General features: G+C 57.8%; 1 protein-coding gene across 1 annotated transcript in view; it reads right to left on the bottom strand.

The window, feature by feature from the left end:
* Positions 1–941: 941 nt before the first annotated feature.
* Positions 942–16,888, bottom strand: part of CDH4 (cadherin 4) — a 597,550-nt gene continuing 581,603 nt past the window's right edge. Inside the window, exons 10-16 of the mRNA XM_023626852.2 lie at positions 14,056–14,309; positions 13,258–13,400; positions 10,254–10,487; positions 9,068–9,301; positions 8,314–8,453; positions 7,156–7,320; positions 942–5,096 (exon numbers count right to left, since the gene is read on the bottom strand). Of these exons, the coding sequence (XP_023482620.1) occupies positions 4,890–5,096; positions 7,156–7,320; positions 8,314–8,453; positions 9,068–9,301; positions 10,254–10,487; positions 13,258–13,400; positions 14,056–14,309 (1,377 nt within the window). The 3' untranslated portion in view covers positions 942–4,889. The remainder of the gene's footprint in view (positions 5,097–7,155; positions 7,321–8,313; positions 8,454–9,067; positions 9,302–10,253; positions 10,488–13,257; positions 13,401–14,055; positions 14,310–16,888) is intronic.

Genomic DNA, 16,888 nt, shown 5'->3' with positions numbered 1-16,888 from the left:
ATAATTAACCGTGTGAGCGATTTTTTGTTATGCAAGTCATTGTGGATGCAAATTTGTGCCCAAGAAAAGGCCTAGGAGAGGTGGTGGGGAGGGAGGAACCATCTCTGCCTGGGGCTGGGGGCAGGGGCTAGGAGCCTGCACGACAGGCTGGACCCTGGGGCTCGGGTCTGACTGTGACACTTAGTGGGGCGAGCTGGGTGGCTGCTCAACCTTTCTGAACTCCATTTCTCTGAGGATGGCAGAGCATCAGCCAGTCCAGCCCTGGTTGGGCTCGAGTGTCTGGCCTCTGCCAGCCAGCACTGTGCACAGGGGCTCTGCAGCACAGCTTTACGACCAAGAAGGCGTGAGCTGCTGCTGGGGCTTCTCCAGCTCAGACTCAGGCCAGCGGTCAAGGGCAGGCTGGGTCATGGAGACCAGGCTGGGCCTATCGGAGAGCTTCCGAGGACTCCCAGGTCTGGCAGGGTGGACCCGCTTGTCCTTGGGTTCATGGCCTGGCGGACTGCGACTTGGCTGGTGCTGCCTTCCGGCCAGATGAAAGAGCCGCTGCAGGGGGAGGAGGCCAGGGCTCTGAGGATCGGGGGCGTGAGAAGTCTAAGTCGGACGGGCTCCCCTGCGCTCTGAAGGAGGATTTGCCCAGGGAGGAGGGCGATGTATTGTTTAGCATTTCGTTAGGTTGGTCTCTAACTTCCAAGAACTCTGGAACGCGTAGGCGTGTGGCACGTGGGCCTTCCTTTGTGCACCTTCCCGGGGCCTCACAGACGTGAGGAGTGGCCTGGGTTTGTTCCTGTCTGTGGTCCTGGGACTCAGCAGGAGCTCCAGCAACGGCTGCTGAACAAGCAAATGCCACTGTGGACACCAAACCCGCCATGCTCACCCGTCTGCTGCCCCTGAGCACCGTCAGCTTCTTGGCGTGGAGAAGAACAACCCAGGTTGAGGCCGGCTATTTAAAAGGGGACTTTATTTACTCCTCTGGAGCAGCGTGCCAATGCCCCGACCCCGCTCAGGACACGGTAACTCCGCAAAGCTGCTGCGCAGTTTGGAACCAAGACCGCCTGGCACTAAAAACACATTGAAAACGTCGACGCTCTTCCCTTTTTTTTCCCTTTTTTTTTTGGTACAAAATGATACAAACAACAATACAAAATAGTTGTGCTGTTGACGATTACAAAAGAAGTGGGAACGTTTGTCTAACTGCGCAATGCTCAGAGTTGCAGTGTGAATACGTCATACTCCAGTATCTTTCCCCAAAACAACCACAGTCATGCGGGCTGCTACACATTTTGTCCATTTTCAAAAAGAAACATGCAAAAAAAAAAAATCAGGATGGAAAAAGGAGAGAAAGGAAAAGCAAAAGGCGTTCCAATTATACACAGAGGTGGCCCCCGGCTCTGTGCTTGGCCGCGCCTGTCCTCTGCACACCACGGGGCTGCGAGCTGTGGCACAGGATGCTCTGTGTACGGGAGGTTCCGTGGGTTTTTTGGTGTTATTCCTTTTATCATTGACAAAAATTGAGGCTCCCCTCCCCCGACTTTCGACCTTGGAGAGAACAGAGTTGTCATCTCAAACGTCTGTGTCGGCCGGTGCTCATTCTAGGGAAACTGAGGCCCCTCTGAGGCCTGGCACTTGGCCGTCCCCCTGACGCTGTGGTGGTGGGAGGCCTGCACTTTGGATGTGCTGACAGACATGAGGAGACGACCTGCTTGGCCAGGAGGTGCTGATGGACGTGGCAGCCCTCGGCTAGGGAGCCCGCCAACCAGGGTCGGGGCGTTCTTGCCACCCTACTCTGTGGCACAGGTTTCTCTGTTCACAGAACAAAATTCCCTAAAGAAATGAGGCCGTGCCCAAGCGGTCTGCCAGCACTGAGGCTGGGCCCCTGCCGGCCGGGCCCGGAGTTGTGGACAGGTCGTATTAACAAGCTACAGAAGAGGGACATTTGACACTGATTGTACGCTTAGCTAATGCTAACTCGGCCTCGGAACAGAGTTCCAAGATGCATCTGGGAGGGTGTGGGAACCCCATCTTTCTCTGGCCCCCAGGGGATGCCTGGGGTGGGAGTGAGAGGGGACGGCTGTCCGGTTGTTTGGAAGCAGAGATGGGCATGAGAAGTGCCCCATCGATGTCCCCCCGGCGGGTTGCCACAGCCTCAGCCTGCACGATTTAGGCAAAATGCAACGGGGTCTTGGCAGTGACGAGAAGCAAGGGGAGAGGGGAGAGGCGACAAGGGTGGTGGTGAGACGGGCATCAGCACCTGGCTCTCCTGGGTGGAGTGAGGCCGAGGGCTCCCGGTCACCCGAGTGGTTGGCGGGATTGGTGCTCAGGATGCCGAGTCCTAGGCTGGGCCTGGCACGTCCATCCCTGAGGTGAGCCCAGGGCCTGGGGGACCCAAGGAGTCCTCGGGATTTCAGAGAGGAGAGTCCACAGAATATGGTTGGCTCCCAGACCATATTCACACTTCGAATGGAGGATGAACTTTCCAAAACAAACAAAAACAGAAGATTCGAGCCACATCCACCAGGCCTGACCCCATCAGTGGTCCCTCAGTGGCCTCACCCTAGACTCTGGGACAATTCTCCGTGGCTACCTGAGCCCAAACGATTTGCATAGCACGGCTTCCGACTGGGGGTCCGGTCCCCTTCCCTTGGCAGGCCACCCTCCTGACATCTGTGAGATGGCTGTCTGCCCCGGGGGAGCATCCAGCATGTGACACGGGCGCTCTCCTCTCCTGCCCATCCGTCCCTCTGTCCCTCCCTAGGCAGCCCTGGACAGTGTTAGGATGCACAGAGCCCTCCACAGGCCACATGCTGGAGCCTGTGACCCCAGCTCAGCTCTGGGAGATGGACAGAGTCAGTGATGAGTTTGGTTTGGGGAAGAACCCTGACGTCCAACAGGGACACACCCACACGCTTCGCACACACTTGTGCACACTCAAGTTCATCTTCGAGGCCAAAGCTTTTTAGAAAAGAGGATGACCATAGCAACAGGGACAGGCCATAGGCCGAGGAATAGATCAAGGACCCCCTGATGGAGACATGGAGAGCACGCTGCACCCCAGCCCCCTCCCCCCCCACCTCCCCCAGGCTCTCTTGAGGCCTTCCCTGACCCCGGGAGCAGGTAGAGGGCAGGGGTCCCCGGTGGGGCTCCAAGGCGAGCCAGCCTCCTTGCCCTTGGTCAGCGCTGGAACTCCTCTCCCCAAGGGGGCTCCGATGCCAAGTCCTGCCCAGGGCCCTTCACCCCCTTCCTTGGGGAGCCCAAGAGCAGATGAAGATTTCCCTCTGAGGTGCCTGCCTCCTACCCTGGCCAGAGGAGCCTTTGTGCCCACAAGTGGCTGTCCCTGGGAGACAGCCTGGGGAGAGAAACGCACCAGGCTCCTTGTCTCACCCAGTGAACAGGTGCAGCAGGGGTCTCCCCTGTGGGTCCTTGGGACACAGCCCCTTTTGCTGTCCTGTGGAACTGACCCCCTGGTGTCTGGCTTGAGAGTAGACTGCCGATCCAAAGGGCACTTCCGACTCTGACAGTCTGAGCAGGAACCCGCCCAGCGGCAGCTCGGTGCTGATGTTGGTCCAAGGGAAAGGGGAAGTGCTTTCGTTTCTAGCAGGCGGGGTCCAGACGCATCTGTGGGCGACAGCGCAGCAAGGACGGCCTGCCCTGCCATTCAGAGCAGATCTGTGCCATCCACATCAGCTCATGAGCATTGGAAACTCCAGTCCGGAGAGGCAGGGCAGGGGAAAGAGGCTGCCAGAGTCCCCCGCTGATCGCAGGGTTTCCAAGCCTCTGGAACCGTGAGTGAGGTTCACCTCTCCTGGCTTCTGCACAGCCCAGGGTCGGCGGCTGGAGGCATCAGAGCGCTCAGGGGTTTGGACTGGCACGTGTGCGTGTGCGCTGGACCTTTGACGGGGTCCCTCGGGAGTCAGATGGCGAGAGGCGGACGGCTCATGCCAGGGTTTGCTGAGACTCTGGCTGTTTTGGGCTGTGGCTTCTTGGGCCACCATACTCTACTGTACTGAAGGCAGTTGGGACCTGGGTGGCATTCGGGGTGACAGTTGGCCCTGCGGGAGGCCTCCTGGTTCACTGGGGCGGTCTGGGGGATGGCCAAGGCAGAGATGGGGAGCATCAGGGACGGCCCCTCGGAACCCCACCTGCCCCAGCTATTTACAGCATCTGGGAGTCGGGGCGGCAAAGACTCGGTGCCGGCCACGTTCACACGGTGGCGCCTTTTGTCAGCGGCCTGGCTGCCGCAGGGGAGCTTTCTGCTGCTGGAGCTGAAGGCTGGGCCTCCCCGTCTCCAGCCGGCCTCGGGAGCTCCAGGGGGCCCGGAGACCCTGACTGCGTACAGCAAAGTGTGAGGGCTCAGAAAGGCTGTTGGGATTTGAACCCCAAACTATATTTTCCTTGTAAATTTTGTCAAGCGAGTCACCCACTTTTTTTCCTAATAAAAGACCAAAAAAAAAAAAAAAAAGACACATTCTCCCCAGTTCCTTACTTGGTGCCTTCAGAGCTGGGACTCGCTGGGCTGGGGACTTGTCTGTCTGCTTGCTTGTGGTCACTCCTGAGTTTGAAGGAATCTGATACACGTACCAAAAGGCACTTTCTTTTTCTTTTTTTTTTTTAAAAACAGTGCTTCTGTTCTAAGAAATTCAAGTTAAGACAGAGTGCCTCTCGCTCCCCTTTACTGCTGACTCAGCTACCGTGATGGGCGGGGTGCCGCGGGGCGAGCAGTGTTCATGCCAGACAGCTCAATGTTGGGGGGGCTGGGGCGGGGAGGGACCCCCTAACACATCACTAAGGACACGTGCGCAGGGAGCCGGGAAGACCAGCTGCCTCCTGCAGTCCTGCTCCTCTGGCGTCTGTCCGAGCGCGGTTCTCGCTTTGGTCCAGGGAGGTGAGGGCGATTAATCCTCCTCGCCGCCTCCGTACATGTCCGCCAACTTCTTGAACCTGGGCCCCCAGTCGTTCAGGTAATCGTAGTCTTGGTCCCCGGAGCTGGACGAGTTCAGGGAGCTGACGGAGCCCGCGGTGGAGCCACTCCCTTCATAGTCGAAGACCAGCAGGGAGTCGTAGGGGGGTGCTGTGGGGTCATTGTCAGCCGCCCGGAGTCCCTGGGGGTCACGAAGACATGGGGTTAGGGTGGAGGGTCTGCTGCCTCAGCCCCAGGGGCCTGACGGAGGGAAAAGGGGAGCCCGGGAGAGGAGCTGGGAGGCAGGTCAGGAAGGTGAGGTGAGAGGGCCTTGCATACAGTAGGTGCTCAATAAGTGCTCCCTGTGTTTGACTGAAGGGCATCTCAGAGAACCAAGTCGGGAACGGTATTTATGAAAATAAACTGTGGAAGAGCGTTGGAGGGAGCAAACTCAAATGACAGCATGGCCGCACAAACCACATGAGGCAAGGGGGTGGGTGGGGCCTGTGGCTAGAGTCAGTCCCTCCGTGTGGCCAGATGGTTCTGGATTCCACAATTGTTGCCACACGGAATGTGAACCTGAGTGGCCAGAGTCAGAATCTGTTGTTACGTCAGCTATCCCCATGAGCAACACACAGCGATGCAGCAGGCGTGGCTGGACCGCCCCTCCATCAGTGCCCGGGACCTCCCTCCTTCCGTGTGCTGGTCCACCGAGAGGTCCCAATGCCTCCAGCACAGCTCCGTGTGCGGGCGTCCTGCTGAGGGTGCCTCTGGGAGCAGCCCTCCCCTGGTGACCGTGGGGGTGGGTACACACCCTGCTCCCCTGCTGGTGGGCGGGACAGCTTGAGGTGGGGTTCTGCATGGGCTTGGGGAGGTCTCCAGTGGGCTAGCCTGGTTGCCCACGGTGGTCACTGGCTGGATGATGCACCTCCCTTCCCCGGGAGGGGGCACCCTCACCATCACTCAGTTTCCAGTGGCTTGTGGTTTCTGTCTTTACTTTCCTCTAAGAGTTGCTTAAAAGTGGGCTTTTAATTATAGACTGGGGAGGACGTATTGTTGGGGTTTTAAAAATTTTTATTACACCAGAGACAGTAAATGTTGCCTAAACTAAATCAGCTTTTGGGCAGGTGTAGAAATTTCATCTGCGGCCTGGGACATGACCTGTTTTGGGGGAATGCTCTTAGAAATCTCGGTATCTCTGCTGAAGCACTTCTGGGTTCTATGCTGTTTAAATAAATTCTTTTAAAGTCAGATTCTGACTCAAGTGGAGACAGAAGCAATGCCAACGCCTCTTAAACTACAGTCGGTGTTAGAGGCCAGGTGGTCAACACTGAGGGACCCACGCCAGCTACACAGGCGATCAAGGATGTCGCCGTCTCTGGGAGCTGATGGGTGAGGTGTGCATGGAGCTGTGCAGGTACCAACCGCCCGACACGGCTGACTGGGGAGAGTTGGGGGGGGTGCGGCCACATAGCCACGTTCGGATCGTTGCTGTGTTTGCTGTTCTGCAGAGGAAGGTGGAGGCTGAGGCAGGCGCCGTGCCCCTGCACCTGTCCGTTGAGCATTTCTCTGGTGAACCTGCTGGAGGGGTTTCCGCTTTTCTTGCGAAGGGGGAAGGTCAAAGGCTGGGGACGTTATTTGTTGGGACTTTGATGCTGACTTGTCTCCAGACCCCAAACGTCAGGATGGGTGCTGTGGCCACGGGGTCAGGTGGCAGCTCCTGAAGGACGCCCAGCTCTCGGGCGTTCCCAGGGCACCGGGTGTGTGTGTCGGGGTGGTCTGGGCTGGGCCTGATCTGGGCAAGTCACAGGCCTGTCTGGGCCTCGGAGGCGAGTGCAGACGGGGAAGGGCCCTCGCAACAGCCAGAGACCAGAGTGAGAGTAGAGCCCTCGGCCCCTGAGTCAAGTCCAACAGCGGTGGCTCCTCCTCCTGAGGACCAGAGACGGCCTCCTGCTGCCCCCTGTGCCCGCCACCCCTGTGGCCTCAAGTTCTCTGAGTTCTTAGTGAGCGTCTGCCGGCTGCTGCGCCCCGTCTGCTCATCCTCGCCTGTGCTGGAGCAGGATGCTGAGGGGAGGTGCCTGGCCCCAGGGCTTGAAGCTGGCAGGGGCAGGGCAGGGCCTGGACCCAGGGCTGAGTCTGTCTTCTCACCCCGACACCGCGGGTGCAGGACGGTGACAGCTTTGATTTGTGTGCATGAACAGGGTTTTACTTTTATGCGGACACCCTGCTCAGGGGCCCTCCCCATTGCCCGGAGCGCCCACCTCGTTGATGAAGTCGCCGATGTCTCCTGGATGGGGCACCACGGGCCTGACCGGGTACTGGGGCTCGGCGCCCACTGGCCGCTCGTCCACCCGCCGAACCCCGGGGGCCTTGCTCAGCACGTGCTCCATGGCCTCTGGCTGCTGCAGTTGGCTGAGGTCGTAGTCCTGGGGAGGAGGTGTGGGTGGGGCAACAGGCACAGGTGCACCCTCGTCCTGTTGTGTGACCCAACTCCAAGCATGCCCACTGTCCTGTCCCGTCACCTGGTCCCCAAGCACGACCGCTGTCCTATCCCGTCATCTGGTCCCCAAGCACGCCCACTGTCCTATCCCGTCACCTGGTCCCCAAGCACACCCACTGTCCTATCCCGTCACCTGGTCCCCAAGCACACCCTCTGTCCTATCCTGTCATCTGGTCCCCAAGCACGCCCACTGTCCTATCCCGTCACCTGGTCCCCAAGCACACCCACTGTCCTATCCCGTCACCTGGTCCCCAAGCACACCCACTGTCCTAGTCTGTCACCTGGTCTGCCCTTCCTGAAATGCCCACTTCTCTTCCATTCGTCCAAATCCTGCTGGTCCCCAAGGCACACGAGGGGTCTGTGTCCCCCAGGCTGCCTTTGCTGGGCTGACGCTCCCCCAGGGTGGCCCCTGCCCACACCTCAGCTCCCATGCACACTCCTCACTAAGCTTTAGGGGGGTAAGGACTTGCCCTGAGTCAATGGCCAACGGCAGACCCAGAATCCAACCCAGCAGCTCCCTGGGCCCACCCTCCTGGGCACCCTATGTGCTGCCTCCTGGTCCCCCCACAGCCCCTGGGTTGTCCCTGGGTCAGGAGTGTCCTCGGGACCCCCTGGGTCGTGGGGCACAGGCCCATCAGCTGAGGGGAGGGAGCAAGCTGAGGGGATCCAAAGCCTAGGGGAGATGAGTTCATGCTGGTCGCCGTGTGGAGGAAGCTGGTACCCTGTGCACGCACCCAGGCCTGGAAGTGCAAATGCGGGCAGGACAGGTCTGGGAAGACTGTCCCCACCTGTCCCTGCTGTCCTGACTAGAGCATTGGCCGCCTTCACACTATAGAAACGGACAAAGCGTCTTCCTGCTGAAACCCAAGAGGGAGTCCTGGAGGCGGTGTGTAGGGGTGTCCGGCAGCTGTGGTCTCACCTGGTCCTCCTCGCCGCCCCCTTCCTCGTCGTACTTGAGAATGTTGTCACGCACGTCGTCCTCGGGGTCAATGAGCAACTGCTTCGTGTGGCGCTCCTTCTCCCGCCGTTTCATCCACACGACAAACAGCAGGACCATGGCTGTGGGGCAGGGGGGCCACGCCGTGAGTAGGTGTGCGTGTGTACGCATTCACCTGTGTGTGCCATGTGTGTGAGCATGTGTATGCGTGTGTGCTGTGCACCTGTGTGAGAGCTTGCACATGCATGTGTGTGTATGTCCATGTGTGTATGTGCATATGTGCATGTCTGTGTGGGAATGTACTCCTTCGTGCATATGGATAGCTCATGTGCATGAGTACATGCATGTGTGTGCACGTCTGTGTGTGTATATGCATGTGTGCATGTGTGTGTGGGAATGGACTCCTTCGTGCATATGGATAGCTCATGTGCATGAGTACATGCATGTGTGTGCACGTCTGTGTGTGTATATGCATGTGTGCATGTGTGTGTGGGAATGGACTCCTTTGTGCATATGGATAGCTCATGTGAGTGTGCACGAGTGAGTGCATGTATGTGCCATGGGTGCCTGTGTCCGTTATGGTACAGACCAGTTCGGTTGGGTTTTTGAAAGGTCCCCAGTGGATGGGATGAGGCCGGGAGACATTGGCTGCAGGGCAAACCTGGGCTCCACGCCTCTGGTCAACCCTGGGTGGAGTGCTCAGGCCACGGCGCCCTTGGTGCTCAGCCATACTCACTCAGCAGGATGACGATGCAGATGAGGATGGCCACGATGGCACCGGTGCCCAGACCAGCTGCTGCCACCGCACCAATGGTGGTACAGTCGCCGTTCTCATCACATGGGCACACCTTGACTTTGATGATGGACATGTTGGACAGGGGAGGGTTCCCAGAGTCTGTGACGATGATGGGGACATCGTACATGCCAGCTTCCAGGTACATGATACGCAAGCTGAGCTGGGCATAGTCACCTGGGCAAAGCGACAGAACGGGCTTTGTTCAGTAAACGGCCAGCTCTCCTGTCTGAGCAAGGCTTCAGAAGGAAAAGACTCAGTGCATGAAAATCTAAATTATCTGTTTGGTTAACACACACACACATAGCACGCACATGCACACATACACACTACATCATACCATAAGGTTAAAAGACATTGGAAATTCAAGAAAAGAGCAATTGCAACACGTAGGATGAAGAAATCATTTCCGTAATATATAAAGAGTTTGACCAAATCAATTAGAAAAAAACCTTCTCAAAGAAAAATAGGCAAGGGCATAGAACAGACAATTGACAGAAGAAACAACAAATGCCCAATAAATATATGAAAAAATGTCCACTGGTAGTCAAGAGATGCCAATGGAAACAATGATTTTGGCTATAAATATGGAAAAATGCTCTTTAAAACAATAATAGACAGTGTCAGTGAGGTTTTGGGGAAGAGGCACTCTCCTGTACTTCTAGTGAAACCAGAAACTGCTATAACCTTTCTAGATGCATCTTTACAGTGCTAGAAAAACTTCCGAATTTGGATGCCCTTTTATACAATGAGTCCACATCTAGCAGACTACCCTCAGGAGGCACATTGTTCGGGGCCCACCAGTTGGCCACTGGAACAGGAGGCAGTCCTGGACGGTGCAGTTAGAGCTGCAAGGGCCTCCAGGGCCACGCTCCTGACGACAGTGAGAGATTGGCACTGCCCTGAGGCCTCCTCAGGACAGGCTGGACTTGCTGCGCACGGGAGCCTGGCCAGGGCTCCCAGCCTCGTGGGCTCCAGGAGGGGAAGGGCCGACACCCCTCTCGTGAGACTGGCCCCATCTCCGCTCCTCACTCTTCCAGGGCAACGGGCGCCCTTGGGGGCTGCACCCAGACTCAATCTGATCCTCCCGGTGGCTGGCGCAGTGGGCTCGTGCCCGAGGTGGGCTCACCATTTAAGCGGCTGATGGTCCAGTTCTTCCGCACGGTGGCCGGGACGAAGGGCAGCTCGAAGACGTAGGGGCCGATGTTGGGGTCAATGTCAGCATCGGCTGCTGTGATGTTGATGGCGTTCAGGCTGGGCTTCTCGCAGATCTGTGCCTCCTTGGGCAGCAGCTCGGGGGCATTGTCATTGATGTCAATGAGATAGATCTGGAGGGTCCCGGTGCCGCTGGCCGGGGGGATCCCTGTGGGACAGACATGGGGTGAACATGCAGGGGTCTCTCCTGATGCTCCATGACCACAAACACACAATGATGTACATGGGACCAACCCACAACCCCACCCGGGACAGACCTCAGCCCCACCCAGGACAGACCACAGCCCCATCAGGGACAGACCACAGCCCCATCAGGGACAGACCTCGGCCCCACCCGGGACAGACCTCGGCCCCACCAGGGACAGACCTCGGCCCCACCCAGGACAGACCACAGCCCCACCCGGGACAGACCATAGCCCCACCTGGAACAGACCTCAGCCCCATCAGGGACAGACCACAGCCCCACCCGGGACACACCACAGGTAACCCCAGGCCTGTACCAACACCCTGCCGTACAACATACACAGCCACTCAGCTGCACACAACATATGAACACACCACCAGAGCACACAGTTGCATGATGTGTGGCCACACGCAGACCCCCAGCCGCACAGGCACACACGTGCACACGCACTCACACGAGCTCTGCTCGTGCACAGCTGCAGCAGGCCTGTGTGGCTGGCCCTGCGTCCCGTCTCTCCCAGCCTGGGGCCCCTGGGGGCAAAGGCTTTCCTGGCCTCAGCATTGCCCTGGCCCACCCGGCAGAGCTCCCCGTGGCCGGAAGCACTGTGCGCAGAGGCTCATCACCAAAGCGGAGAGCTGACCGGTCAGAGCGCAGGGCAACGGTGGGAGAGAGGGGCGAGGCCGCCAGCAGGCCGCTCTCGGCAGTCGTCTTCTGCTTTTGGTGGCCTCAGCCTAGAGACAGGTGCTCTGCTGAGCCCCCGAGCTCCTCAGGGGCCACCCCAGTCCCCCGATGCCCCTATGCCCAGCCTCTGCCTCAGCCCGGGTGGCGGTGCTGGTGGACACAGGCTGGGCGGCCAGCGAGAGGTGCCTGTCGCCCTCCAGGCTTGGAGGGGGCGGCAGCAGCCATGTTCTGACTGTGGCTCTGCCCTTTGACAGCCCCTTCTGTCCCTTGTGTTAACAGCCGTGGTTTTTGGCCGAGGCAGGCGGAGCGTGTAAAAAATATATCCTACAGCATGTCTCTAAGCTTCCAGAAAACGCATCAAGACACGTTGAAGGCTGGCTGGCCTGGTGGCATAGTGGTTAATTTCACACGCTCTACTTTGGCACCCAGGGTTCGCCGGTTTGGATCCCAGGTGTGGACCTACACACTGCTCGTCAGGCCACGCGAGGCGGGCCCTACATAAAAGAGGAAGATGGGCACAAATGTCAGCTCAGGGCCAATCTTCCTCACCAAAAATAAAAAAAGGGAAAAACAAAACACGTTGAAGGTGACACAGCTCTGCGACGGCCCTTGAAGGCTCCATGCTGACCCAGCGCACAATCAGGAGAAGCGCGGATGGATTCCGTTAACGGGCACTTGCGCTCCACTGTGTCCTCCACGGGCTTTCCCTGCTCTGCCCGATTCATTTAAGGGTCACTCTCTAATCCACTCTCAGTGCTCGAGCTGCTGGAGGAGTGACATCGGGAACCAGAGCCCGGCGCTCATGGCAGGTGGCTGTAGGGTGGGGCCTTTGTGGAGCTGGTGGGTCAGGGAGTGGGCAGGAGGCCGGCGGGTGGTCAGTGCCGTGAACAAGCCTTGGTGCAACCGCTACTCTTGTTCATGATGCTTTAGCTGCACGGCTGTTCCTAGAGCCCGCCCCGCCCTGGGCCTTTGCACGTGCTGTTTCCTAACTATGGGGCTGCCCCTCCCACCCCGTCTTCCCCTGGCTTGTTCCTTCTGGTCCTGCAGGTTTGGCCCCACGGTCAGCTCCTCACAGCCAGGCTCGCAGCTGGAGGCCTGCTGCCTCTCCTGCATCCTTCTGTTTTGTCGTCTTCCAGCACTTCTCGCTCCCTGAAATTATCTGATTGACTCGCTTCTCCCCATCTCCCTGGGGCAGAGACTGCGGAGTTGTCCCTCAATATCCATCTCCCCTTTCTTCCTTAATAAAACACTGGAGCCCCAAATTTCATCTGGGGCCATCACTGCCCAGCTAGAAGACACATTTTTCAGCATCCTTTGCAGCAAATATAGCCTTGTGACTAAGTCTGGCCTTCAAGTCCTTAGAAGGGCAGGGGTGTGCCCTTGCCCTTCCTGCTCCTCCTTCTGTTTGCCAGAATGTGGCAAATCCGTGATGGCTGGAGCACCAGCAGCCATTCTGAACCACGCTGTAGCTCACCAAAGACATGGGAGTGGCCAGAGCCAGCCTGGTTTCTCAAACCTGACCCAGGGCTGCCTGTCTCCAGCCTTCTTTTATATGGGAGAAAATAAAACTCAACCTTATTGAAATTAGTGTCATCATTATGCAGCCGAACCTGGTACTAGCTGAGACACCGGCCTCTGGAACGTCAGCCGTGCAAGGGAGGGGCTGTTGTCCGTTCTGTTCACTGATGAACAGCGCCCGGCACACGGCAGGAGCTCAGTGAGCAATCACAGGAGTGCTAGTAGTGCGTGCTTGAGCCAGGCCCTGTTCCCAGTGCTCCAGGCGAGCGACCTGTGCGAATGCGAGTGAGCGACTGCGCGAATGACCGGACGGCTGTGTGTTCCAGTAAATGAGTGAGCTCGGTGTTTAGGCAGAACGACTGATGCCTTGAGGGAACACAGCAGGATGGCCTGGGGGGCACCGTGTCGCCGCGTCCCCCCCCCCAGACCTCCCCAGGGACCCTCTGGGTGCCGGGCGGGCCTCCCTCAGCCTCCTGGCCGCAGAGCCCGCGGCACGGGTGGGCACCCGACAGTCACCCCCCGGAGCGGGACGCACCGTTGTCAGCCGCCAGGAAGGTGGCCTCGTAGACGTTGTTTTTGACGTAGAGGGACTCACGGTCAAGGATGGCCGCCGTGGTGATCTGACCGTTGGTGTTGTTAATGTGCAGCCAGTTCGCCGGGTCCGACAGCTTTGAGTATCTGCCGAGGCAGGAGGGAGGGCGTGAGGGCAGGGAGGCCAGGGGCAGGGGGAGAACGGGGCAGCCAGAGGCCCCAGCCCCTCCTGGCTGCTGGCACACCCCTCCTCGGAGTGCCAGCCTGGAGGCCAAGTCCACCCGGGGGCTCTCCCTCCAGCCCGGGGCGGGGCCCTCCCACAGCGGGACGGGGACCACGGCTGCTCATAGTATTGGAGGTAGACAGGTCACTTCTCACAAGGACCCCAAGAGGCAGATACTCCCATCGTCCCCAATTTACAGATGGGGAAACGGAGGAACAGAGAGGGTGAGTGACTTGCAAAGTCATACACCTAGTGAGGGTGAAGCCAGGATCAGGGCCCGGCCCGACTCCAGACATCGCCGGGTGTCTTTAAACCTTTGTCACCTTCTCGTGTGGAGGCCATGACAATGCTTGTGGTTTGTTGAGTGCTTTTGGCATTGCCCCAACTACCTGTGTCAGGTGGGCAGATGACCCCCACTGTCGCCAGGGCTGGGGAGAGACCCCACAGGTCGAAGACACCCCGAAGCACCCACCCAGGGACTTTCTGGGCGGAGGGTTTCATCGGGCATTTTAGGATTCTTCTGTATGGAAAATGGGGGGCCCAAGGGCGGGGCACGGGCAGGCCTCGCTCAGGACCCACCGCACGGCCTGCTGCATGAACCGGTCAGGGTCCACGGCCGAGAACGTGGTCAGCACGGTGCCGGGGGGCACGCCCTCCTCCAGGCGGATCAGCTTGTGGTTCGAGGGGAAATAGGGGGCCTCGTTGATGTCCATGACCGAGATGGTCACCCCCGCGGTGGACTGGAAGGACATCTGGATGCCACTGGCCAGCGGCGCCTGGTTGGACACCATCACGGTCAGCATGAAGGCTCTGTTCAGCTCGTAGTCGACCGCCTGGAACGAGAGCAGCCCCGGGGTGAGCTGGCAGGGCCGTGGGGCCGCGTGGGGTGCCGCCCCCGGCTGGCTGGTCTGCACCCCGCCCCCTCTGTTTCCAGCTCTGCACACCCTGCTTTGTGCCCTGGGGGCTGTCCTGGGGGATGCGTCTCCCAGGCTCCCTTGTCTCTGGCTTCCTGCTGGCTTGGCCCATGGGAGAAGAGAGAGTTTGGGGCAAAGGACCCCACACCCGCCCTCTCGACTTGTGCCATGTGTGGCAGTAGCTGGGTGCCTCGGCTCCCACGGCTCGGGAGTGCTGTCCCCCGGCCCGCCCCCTCCAGCCTGGCATGTGCAAGGTCCCACTGCCTGTTTGTTTGTCCACCAGGTGCCTCACTAGGTATAGTGGGTGGAATGGTGGCCCCCCAAAGATATGTCCGTCTGGAACCTGTGAATGTGACTTTATTTGAAAATAGGATCTTCACAGATGTAATTAAGTTAAAGACCTTGAGAGGAAGTCATCCTGGATTGAGGTGGGCCCCAAATCCAAGCACAGATGCCCTTATGAGAGTAAGGAGAGGGAGACCGAGACGCAGCGAGAAGCCACGCGAAGACAGAGGGGGAGACTGGAGCGATGCGGCTCCCAGCCAGATTGCCGCCAGCCGCCAACTCGGAGGGAGGCAGCAGGGAGACCCCTGGAGCCTGCGGGGGAGTGCGGCCCTGGCCTCACCTGGATTCTGGACTTCTGGCCTCCGGACCACAGGAGAACATATTTCCTTGGTTTGGTCACCCCCCCCCCCGCCCCCAATTTGTGGAACTTTGTTACAGCAGCCCCGGGAAACTCAGAATCTCGTCTTATGGACTCCCCCTCTGTGTGTGGCCCCTGCATTAACATGGTCTCCACTTACACCCTTGGGGGCGCCCAGACCCCGACTATAGACACTAGGGTGGGCTCTAGTCTGCAGTTCTATAGTGGACGGGGTGCTGTCCGTCTGCAGGTCTTCCTCCTGTTTGGGGAGCAGGGAAGTTGCACCGAAGCACTTAACCAGTCATGGCAAAGCTCACAACAGCCTCACTGGAAAACACAGCACAACGCAGTGCATGCAGTGGCGCCTAACCAGTCCTGCTTAGACACACGCAAGGTCACACACGCACAGGATTCTTCATGGTGGTGTCGTTTGTCTCATTGGTCAAGGATGCGTTTCAGAGCCCACCCAGGCGTCCACAGCCCTGGCTGCTTGAATGGACTGCATCCACACAGTGTGGAAATCCCCAGCTGAGGGAAAGAGTGGGAGGGTCTCTGTGCACGGAAGCGCAGAGATCTCCAGGGTGTATTATCGGGCAGAGAAAGCAAGACACGTCGTCTCCTGCCTTCCATGTAAAAGAGGGAGAGGAATAGGAACACGTCTGTGTATTTGCTCCTAGTTGCAGAAAGGAATACTGCAAGGATAGACCAAAAATCTCCTAAGAATGGGCGCCAATAAGAGAGGGAAGGAATGGGGGCTGGCCCTGTGGCCGAGGGGTTAAATTCACGCGCTCCGCTTTGGCGGCCCAGGGTTTCCCAGGTTCAAATCCTGGGTGCGAACATGGCACCGCTCATCAAGCCATGCTGAGGCGGCGTCCCACATGCCACAACTAGAAGGACCCACAACTAAAAATACACAACTATGTATTGGGGGGCTTTGGGGAGAAAAAGGAAAAATAAAATCTTAAAAAAAAAAAGAGAGAGAGGGAAGGAAAAGGGGAGGGGAGAGCTGGGGCACGCCGCTGCTGCATGTGCTCTGTCACACAGCTTTGGTTTGGGAGCCAGGTAATACCTTACATTCTCTCACTTTAGGTATTACAAATAAAATTATATATAAAAGCAATCTCTGAAAATTACAAGCAAACTGAATTAAATGTAATTGTATATCAGTGGATAATATAACTCCCAAGAAAATAATGATGCCCAGTGGCTAGGAGGTATTTAGATGGTAAGTCCTTAATGCGACTTATTGTAAGGACAACAGTCATTGCAAAGAAATCCTAAACTCGTTTGGTCTTCTTGCTCTTGCTACTGATTCTGCATTTGTTATTTTTTAAACTTTTTATGTATTTTCTAGGATAAAGTAAGGAAGCATTATGTTAATATGTTAGGAACCGAAATTTTCAGTGTAAGAGAAATGAGATACAAGAGCAAAGTCAATGAAGTAAAAACCCTCCGACGTTAAATCTGAAGGAAATGATCATTTGAGTCAGTGACATGAATTTGGGACAGTCAGTCTGAGCACTGGTTTGAAGTGTCACCTCCTCACTCTGCCCCAGAAAGAATGGCAGAGGCCGTGGCCGTCAGCGGCCGTGAGTGCCTCTTGTAACACATGTTGGTTTCTAAACGCCACCCCTCCCTGGAGAAATACCTGGTCCGGACATGAGACAAGAAATCAACAAGAGGAACCTGTGTCTACTTGGCCACAATGTAAGGAAGCACTCAGGAACAGGCGGCTGGTGGCGAAGGACCCAGGGACCAGCCAGGGGAGGCTCCCATCAGCCAGATATCAAAACCCATAAGGACTCCAGCTGACCAAACACACTGAATGTGAAAAACCCACGCATTCTTAACGGTT

This window comes from Equus caballus, chromosome 22, assembly GCF_041296265.1.
Source record: "Equus caballus isolate H_3958 breed thoroughbred chromosome 22, TB-T2T, whole genome shotgun sequence".
In the NCBI taxonomy this organism is placed as follows: Eukaryota; Metazoa; Chordata; class Mammalia; order Perissodactyla; family Equidae; genus Equus; species Equus caballus.
This window is presented reverse-complemented; position numbering and strand designations above follow the sequence as displayed.